This window comes from Nematolebias whitei, chromosome 10, assembly GCF_014905685.2.
Source record: "Nematolebias whitei isolate Nwh7 chromosome 10, NemWhi1, whole genome shotgun sequence".
NCBI lineage: Eukaryota > Metazoa > Chordata > Actinopteri > Cyprinodontiformes > Rivulidae > Nematolebias > Nematolebias whitei.
Window position 1 is genome coordinate 37,324,409 of NC_056507.1, and position 9,220 is coordinate 37,333,628.

The 9,220-nt window shown below is 40.2% G+C and overlaps 1 protein-coding gene across 1 annotated transcript in view; it reads right to left on the reverse strand.

The window, feature by feature from the left end:
* Positions 1 to 9,220, reverse strand: part of tubgcp6 (tubulin, gamma complex associated protein 6) — a 36,623-nt gene that overhangs the window by 19,852 nt on the left and 7,551 nt on the right. Inside the window, exons 5-13 of the mRNA XM_037683735.1 lie at positions 8,362 to 8,520; positions 7,871 to 7,992; positions 7,647 to 7,710; positions 7,435 to 7,544; positions 6,577 to 6,668; positions 5,218 to 5,357; positions 3,326 to 3,475; positions 2,954 to 3,035; positions 2,353 to 2,441 (exon numbers count right to left, since the gene is read on the reverse strand). Coding sequence (XP_037539663.1) covers positions 2,353 to 2,441; positions 2,954 to 3,035; positions 3,326 to 3,475; positions 5,218 to 5,357; positions 6,577 to 6,668; positions 7,435 to 7,544; positions 7,647 to 7,710; positions 7,871 to 7,992; positions 8,362 to 8,520 — 1,008 coding nt within the window. The remainder of the gene's footprint in view (positions 1 to 2,352; positions 2,442 to 2,953; positions 3,036 to 3,325; positions 3,476 to 5,217; positions 5,358 to 6,576; positions 6,669 to 7,434; positions 7,545 to 7,646; positions 7,711 to 7,870; positions 7,993 to 8,361; positions 8,521 to 9,220) is intronic.

The following is a 9,220-nucleotide window of genomic DNA, read 5'->3' on the forward strand; positions in this document are numbered from 1 at the left end:
GGATGGATGGATGGATGGATGGATGGATGGATGGATGGATGGATGGACACTCATTACCACAGAATCCTCCTTTTGTTCATTCAGTTCCTGTAAGCTTGTTTTAAAGAAAACTTATGTTGCAGTGTAAAATTATTTTTTTTCTAAGTGATTCTTTGCACAGGATTTTGTTTGAACTGTGATTATGGATACATAAATATAAACAGTATATATATTTTTTATTATTGAATTGCAGCCTTCTGAATTATAATCGAGTCAAATCAAGTAAAAATGTATCGAGTCCCACTACCTACAAAAGAAATTATTGTTTTATACCTAAACCCTCAAAAAACAGTTCAAGTGAAAATAATACAAATTTTTTTATACCACCCGTCTTTGCATAAGATTATTTACCAGAAAGAACATATATATATTACACTCAGACTTTGCTAAATAAACCCAGTGTTTGAGGCTGTCAGATGGAAAAGTCAAAGTCTTGAATGCAAAAGTTAAACTGCTAGGTATCTTCAGAGGTCGAACATTTAAAAAGAAAAAACATATTTTGTGGTTGATGTGTTCTGAGCAGTGGTTAGCTTGACCTGTCAATCAGGAATCCTGCTTGTATATTACAACTGAGAAGAGACTGACTGCAACTGGCTGCAGGTAAAACACAGTTTACTGATTAGAGTGGTGCTTGAAAGTTTGTGAACTCTTTATAATTTTCTATATTTCTGCATCAATATGATCTAAAACATCATCAGATTTTCACTCAAGTCCTAAAAGTAGATAAAGAGAACCCAGTTAAACAAATGAGACAAAATATTATACTTGGTCATTTATTTATTGAGTAAAAAGTATGTGAACCTTTGCTTTCAGTACCTGGTGTGACCCCCTAACTGTAACTAAACGTTTCCAGTAACTGTTGATCAGTCCTGAGGCTTGGAGGAACTTTAGTCCATTCCTCCGTACAGAACAGCTTCAACTCTGGATGTTGGTTTCCTCACATGAACTGCTGCTTCAGGTTCTTCCACAACATCTGGATTGGATGAAGGTCAGGACTTTAACTTGACCATTCCTACACATGAACACTTTATTCTTCTTGAACCATTCTTTGGTAGAACCACTTGTGTGCTGAGGGTCATGGTGTCGTTGCATGACCCACCTTCTCTTAGATTCAGTTCATGGACAGATGTTCTGACATTTTCCTTTAGAAGTCTCTGATATAATTCAGAATTCATTGTTCCATCAATGATGTCAAGCTATCCTGGCCCAGATGCAGCAACACAGGTCCAAACCATGATACTACCACCACCATGTTTTACAGATGGGATGAGGTTCTTATGCAGGAATGCAGAGTTTTCATTTCTCCAAACAAAACTCTTTTCATTTAAACCAGAACGTTTTATTTTGGTCTCATCGTCCACAAAACATTCTTCCAACAGTCTTCTGGCTTGTCCACGTGATCTCTATTAAACTGCAGATGAGCATCAATGTTCTTTTTGGAGAGCAGTGTCTTTCTCCTTCAACCCTGCCATGAACCATTGTTGTTCAGAGTTCTCCTGATGGTGGACTCATGAACATTAACATCAGTCAATGTGAGAGAGACCTTCAGTTGTTAGAAGTTACCCTGGGCTCCTTTGTGACCTCGCCCACCATGCCTTGCTCTTGGAGTGATCTTTGTTGGTCCACCACTCCTGGGGAGGGTAACAATGGTCTTGAATTTCCTCCATTTGTACACAATCTGTCTGACTGTGGATTGGTGGAGTCCAAACTCTTTACAGATGTTTTGTAACATTTTCCAGCCTGATGAGCATCAACAACTCTTTTTCTGATCTCCTCAGAAATCTCCTTTGTTCCTGCCATGATCCACTTCCACAAACACGTTGTGAAGAGCAGACGTTGATAGATCCTGTTCTTTAAATCAAACAGGTGCCCACTCACACCTGATCATCATCCACTGATTGAAAACACCTGACTCTAATTTCACCTTCAAATTAACTGATAATCCTAGAGGTTCACGTACATCAACTACTCACAGATATGTAATATTGGATCATTTTCCTCAATAAATAAATAATCAAGTATAGTATTTTGCCTAATTTGTTTAACTGGGTTCTTTTTATCTACTTTTAGGACTTGTGTGAAAATCTGATGATGTTTTAGGTCAGATTGATGCAGAAATATATTGCAAAGACTTCACAAACTGTCAAGCACTACTGTACTTTCCAACATCTCACTTTCAAAAATTTACTTTCATTTTTCATTCTGACATACGTCATATTTTCTCTCAAACAACACTCGTGCAAACATAAGTACCCAGTTTATATATGCCTCTATTTTTTCCACACGCTTTTTAAAATTGCTTCCACACTTTACCTCTTGCTCCTGTTCCAGGTGCTGTTTCAGTTCTTCAAAGCGCTCCCTTTTCTTGGCCTCCTCAGCCAGACGCAGTGACACCTGGCGCCCTGCAGGAGGTGAGGGAGATAACAGTGGGCTGTTTACCCCTCCACACAGAAAAGTAATGCAACAACTCCCATCTCTCTCTTCCTCTAACATGTGCACCACAACCCAAACATCACCATCTGCCACAGAGTCGAACAAGCCAAGACGTGCACAGAGCATTAGACTAGTCATTCACCTCTCCTTCCCAATTTTGCCTCATGTTTTTTGTAGGAAGAATTGATGTGAGGAGTTTGCTAGCATGTGCGAGTGATGATTAAATTTCACAGCCTGTAGTAAGTAAGACTATTCACATAATTCCTCAATGTGACTGGCCCCTATGCATCTTTGCTGTTCTCCTGAGGGGAACTGAGGAAGGTTCTTGTTGGATACAACAAAGTGTAATTAGTGTTAAACCATTTGTCCAAGATATATTCAGCTGGGTGGGGGAGGGGGGGCATGCATGAACATCAAGAGCTATATAAATATCATTCTCACAGTGTAAGTGTGTTTCTGTGTGTTTAAGTGTGACACCAACCTCGGATGCTCTCCAGGGTTTTTGCTGCCGACTCTCTGACCTGATTGATCAGCTCCTGGCGGGCCTGCTCTGCTCGCAGGGCCTAACAACAGACAGGCAAGAAATCATCATTAACAAAGATTTATTCTCCTGCTCTGTGGCTCACCTCTCCTCTCTCCCCCCTTTCCCAAGCCCGTCACAGATGCCAGCTGCACACACAGTACTGGCCATGTAAATTAGAGGGCTGTATTACAGCAAGGACAAGCCCCAAGGCAAGTCCCACCATAATGGCTGATGTAGGAGGGGTGGGGGTTGGGAGAGAGATTGTCAGAATTAAATAAACCCTCATAGAAATGCAACATGCTGCATGAATACTTATATTTGCATCATTACTTGCTCCTCCCTGCTGATAGCGCTGTGCTTCGCAATCCTCTCCATGCGTCCGCGATACACAGCGCAGTCTCTCTCAATCTCCTCCACCTCCTGGAGGGAGAAGGTGACAGCAATGCGGGGTACCGGCAGCTCCGACCAGCAGATGTAGTGCTGTGGAAACACATTTGGAAGGAAGTTGGTGCTACAGTTTCAAGTGTTAATTCAGACGACTCATCATGTTGACATCGTATTTTATAACCTCAAAGTTCATTTTATAAACAAAATATGTTGCACCAGCTGTCTGGAAGTGTAACTCTCTCTCACTGCTACATCTGAAAACAAACAGAAAGCTAGCATGAGACAGGGAGGGGATCTAAACACAGTTCAACTTAAATGCTTTGTAAAAACCTGTTGTATTTCAATTCAAGTAGTTTATTAGCTCAGTCAAATAGTCACTTTTATTTTGTTCTAGAGGAGTAGGTACTGGGTTTCATTTTATTTGACCATTTCTAGTTTAACAACATGAAGGAACTACAATCCAGTTTAGGACACTAATAAAAAATGATAATCTTTCACTAAATTAAGACTGTTACCAAAACACACTTCACACAACTGATTATAAGAATAGTTTGGTGTCATTTGATTTATACAAATAAAATTATTCATATGCGACCATTAATATGAATTATTAAGTAGACCAACTGTTCCCACTTTATTTTGTTGAGAATTGAAGCCAGGGGGCTGCCATGCTTAATTTTGGAACCAGAGTCTGTGCCCTAGGGATGTGTGGATGAGTTTCACCTTCTCCCCCACACACAATCAAGGTGCTACATGAGCTTTCCTTTAGGCATGAAAGAACTAATTACAGCTACAGTGTTAAATAAATAAATATTTGAACATATAATAATAATAATGTCATCACAATGTCAGCACTGTATGTTTCCATACAATGGCGAAATTAGTCTCTGCATTTAACCCATCCACCACCAGGTGGTGCAGTGGGCAGCTATTGAAAGCGCCCGGGAGGCATTTTGGGGATGAGGTGTGCTGCCCAAAGATACCACGTGATGTGCAGTGACTGGGGATCGAACCTGGGACTTTTGGGTCCCAAGCCGGCTGCCCTGCCTCTACACCATCTCGGCCCGGAAAAAGCTCAAACAAAAGTCAACACCTGAAAAAAGTACGTAAGCAAAGTAAAGCCATTCCCTTAAAAACACACAACTATTTCAAACAGCAGCAAGGAAATGCAGAAAAAACTGAGTTATAGGGCTGGGCGATATATCAATATTTTAAAAATATTGAGATAATTTCATATGCGATATAAGATGGGACTATATCGTCTATATCGATAATTCTACGTGGCATTATAATCAGACTTGAAAATCCGTGTAGTTCTTTTTCTGCCCGTTTGTGCCGCCAACTTCATGCGGCCCCTCTTTCTTCCTCACATGCTGCTTCACACACGCTTACTAACGTCCTGAAGGTGGCGCAGCTGACAAGGATTATTATTTAATATAAGTAAATAGTTTATTTTTAGACATTTATTCTGTAGAGTTACAGCTGTTTAATAAACGTGCCTGTGTGACAATTGGGTCAAAGCTTTGACTCAGAAATATATTTTTGTTATTACTTTACGGAAAGAAAAAATATCAATATATATATTGTTTATCGTAATTTATCTTAAAATATCGATATTAATTTTTGTCCTTATCGCCCAGCCCTACTGAGTGACACTATTGATTCCCATCCATACTTAATGTATTTGCTGCAAACAGCACTTAGAACTTCTGCTAGCACTGAATAACTTTTTAATACCCATCATGAAACATACTAGTATTTCTACACAACAGTCAAGTGTACTTTATTCTTCCTACTTCTTCTTCCATGAATGGTGTCAAATGTGCAAAACAAACCTGTGGGCAGCAGATTTTGAGGAGGTTGATGGTCTTTCCACAGACATACACATCGTTGGCAATGTGTCTCAGGAAGGCTGGCACACAGTCCTCCACGTCCTTTGAGATCAGCGTGTAGCCTTGGACCCAGAAGTTTTTGTCTGCACAAATTCAAATGTGTGTATTACATGTGGTACTTTAAATTTGAGTAAATGTTTTTATGGTCCAGTTTGATTTTTAAGTGCACAACATTACTACTGTGACTGAAAAACTTAAAATTGCTCACAGAGGGAATCTAGTCCGAGTCTAAAACTTTACCCCATTAGTATGACTTGCAGGGCATGGCAAAACTCTGGCTGCTTGAATTAACACTAGGAAATTGTTGGCACTTGGCTCAGTGATCCTGAGCAAAAAGCATAAGAGAACATGAATTCACAAGCTTTCAGAGCTCTTTACAGAAAGCCTGCGGCTTGCCAAGAAAGCTTTGCTGCTGATTGCTTCCTTGGCCGACGGAGTTCCAAGAGAACAATGACATTTGTGTGTCCTCCAAAAGGCAGGAGTGAGCACTGTGGAGGTTCGCTGCTGAATTGATGAGGTGTGGCCGATGAGCAAATGAAACTGTTAGCCAGACAAAGCAGACATGATGGTCTGACCTTGAAAGGGATGTTGCATGACATACAACATTTGGACAGGCCACAACGATTCATGCCACAATATATTTACACGACACTGTCAAAATTAAAAGGCTGCAGCTTGTACATTTGGGGGGTGAGTTTCAATGAATACTGTTCTTTGTGTATATAAAGTCATATTCAACCAGAACATAATGCTTTTCAATTACATTTAATGTGTTGATTATTCTCTTAACCTTTCTGTAAAGGTTAAGTCAGCCAGCCAGTTCCTGTAAATTAGATGGATTTGTCTGCCTTCATCTCCTCCTGTCTTAACTTCACTCCTCCCTCCTTGTGGAATTCTGTCATTATTTGGACAAAATGAATTCACTTCATCCAGTCCAAGTTTGTCATTCATTATAAAAATCTGTTTCTGGAGCTATTTTTGTGTTTGGATCAGCATGGTGTACCAAACACAAAGAATAAAAGAAAATAATTTGTGTTTGTCTCTGTGGTTTACTGACTGGAGGTAGGTGTCCCTGCAGCTGAGGCAGCGGATTCTGTTTCCCACTGATTATCATCCAATAACTTTATGACATCCTTTATAGACACAAGGACAAATCCAACTACGCAGTAAGGGCCAAAATGAAATCTGTTTGTTGCTTTTTCCTTACTAGACAGTCTGTCTGGAAGGCTTTTCATTTAAAGAACCTGCTGACTGAAGTATTTAAGTGATGCACTGTGTTCATGTGTATGTGTGGCATCTTACCCCTGAAGCTGAGGTATTCCTCGTTGACTTTAATCATGAATTCTCCATAAACATCTCGAAACACACCACTGTAGACCCAGTCAGAAACAAACCTAAGTGAAGCAGAAACACAACAGTCAGGCAGAGTGCTGACTAAAGCTGTCATTTCTAACTTGAATGGTCGGTGATATAAGCAGTCAAAGCTTAATTAAAAATAAAATGTCGGGGGGGGGGGGGGGGGGGCGGACCTGTAATTACTGTTAATTCATCAGATTGGGTGGGGTTCGGAGATGATGGCTGCGGGCTGGGTCGGTTCAGATTATTTGGACCTGAGTGCAACTCTAGTGCTGACACACCAAGTTCAATAGTTTTTCCAGTCAAAAGGCAGAAAATGTTTTTAACTTTGTGTGTGTGTGTGTGTGTGTGTGTGTGTGTGTGTGTGTGTGTGTGTTTTATCCCTAATACACAGGCTGAGTGCTAATCAATTGTGCAAGATACCTGTTCAGAATTTTGTAAATAACTATGGAGTCAACTCTGTTAACAAAATATCGCATATCGCACTAGACTGATTTTAAGAAAACTCAAGTTGGATGTACATCTACAACTGATTAACTTTGGAATCAATCCAGTAAACATGGCTGCCACATCTAATCAACATTAGCTATACAAATATTGAGCAAAAATTTGATATAATAGAAGCTGAGAATCATTATGAGATCGCATGAGAATGTACATAACATTATGTACAATGTTTGATTAAAATGGCTCCAACTTTAGCATTTCTCAAAAATATGATTTTTAAACTCCAGCATGAAAGGTGATGGTCAATATGCATTCCTTCAAGGAATACTAGGTCTTTTAATAGAAACAAGGACTGACCGTGTGTATGGCTCACAGCTGCTCTTCAGCAGCGACAGTAGGACGGGATAGTTCTCGTTGCTGCAGTTGTTCTGTGCTTCGTTGTACAAATAGGACAGCAGTTTAACCCCCTGAGGAGAGGTCACACGGCACAGACCTGACATCTCATGTGGAAGGTTAAACACCGTCATGATCAATGTTAAGCTGCTGTTTGAAGAGAAACAAGCACTCACCACAGGAAAGGTAGCTTGGCCTGCACCTAAAGGCCCGTCGACACAGCACAGCTCTGATAGGTACCTTAAGATTCAAAAAGGACAGAAAGTACTTTCATCTCATAGCATCTGCATCTTGGTTCTGTCTATCAGAACATGACTGAGCTGTTTGACTAAATAAATCAAAGCTACATATGTGTGAAGAACACAAAGCCCTGAAAAAATTCCAAGTGGCTTGACCTCACCTGAGCTGGCGGCCAACTTTGCGAAAGAGGAATCCAATTGTTAGCAGGCTGAGAGTAGGTGGGGTGCTGAGAACACAAGCCCTGTAGTAATGTAGATACTTCCTCAGACCTCCAGTGAAGGCCTTGGAAAAGAAGAAATACTTTTTAGATGACTATACGCTGATATCAAACCAACAAAATTATGTATCTGCCTTTTGTATGAATAGATGACTGTACTTGACTTCTGTAATTATTTATTTTAATAAGTAATTTGGACCCATTGCTATTTATCCATGAATAGGTCTTCTCTTTTAGGATTTTTTTGAGTTTTGTCAAAAATAAATTGTTTATGTTAAGTTGAGCTACTCTTCTCAAATAGCCCCTTAAGGCATGATTAAAACTTTCTAAATTTATGAACACAACACTGGTAGCAACTGTTCAAGAGCAGAAAACAAGTGGAGGAAACTGTGAGGTCCCAGTGGTATTAATTAATGATGATTATACCAACATACCTGGAAGACTAGGCCCTTCTTGTCAGCACTCTGCAGAGAAAAGCGGCCAAGCCTCAGGTAGTAAGTGCCATACTGAGCCAACTCCCCCAAAAGACGAGACACGCTCTCCGGAGAGGCCCCTGACACGCACACACTGGGCCTGACGTCAAACTGAATGCTCTGAGGTAGGAAACATATGTACAAGACAATAAGGAAATGTGCAGTCTAATAAAGTCCACTGTGCTTGAAGTCCATATAATATAAGACTATGTTGGGGAGTCACCTCCAGGGTGATTTCTGAAGGCATTGTGGTGGATTTATTATATTAGACAACAATACATAAGCAGGTATGTGTTTTCCAGTCTTTGCCATCAAAGTTTTATGAGAACAAGATATTGTGTTTCTAGGCAGCATTCTTCTGGGAGAAACAAAAATAACAAGAACAATAATTTTGCAGCTGCAAACCGCAGCGGCAAAGGCATACCTGACTACACCAGCAAAGTTCAGATGTCACAGAAAAACTTGGAAGTATTAACCTACACAATTAATATTAATGTGCAGAAACATTATTACATGAATAATGTTTGAACTCAACCTAATTCAACATGCCTGCCACAGCCAACTTACCTTAGAAAATACACTAACGGCTATAGCTCAGCAAATTTTACAAATATTGGGCTATAATTTGATGCAGTAGGAGCTGAGCTTTCACCTGAACACATACATCAAGCACAACAACATGAGACAGCATGGACTAAACCTTACCATCAACTGTTGAAGTCAACCTTGTCTTTCAGCTAGCAAAACATTTCATAAACCACTGGGGGGGGGGGGGGGGGGGGGGGAAATTGTAAGAAAAAAGAGGTTGGACGTCAATGAC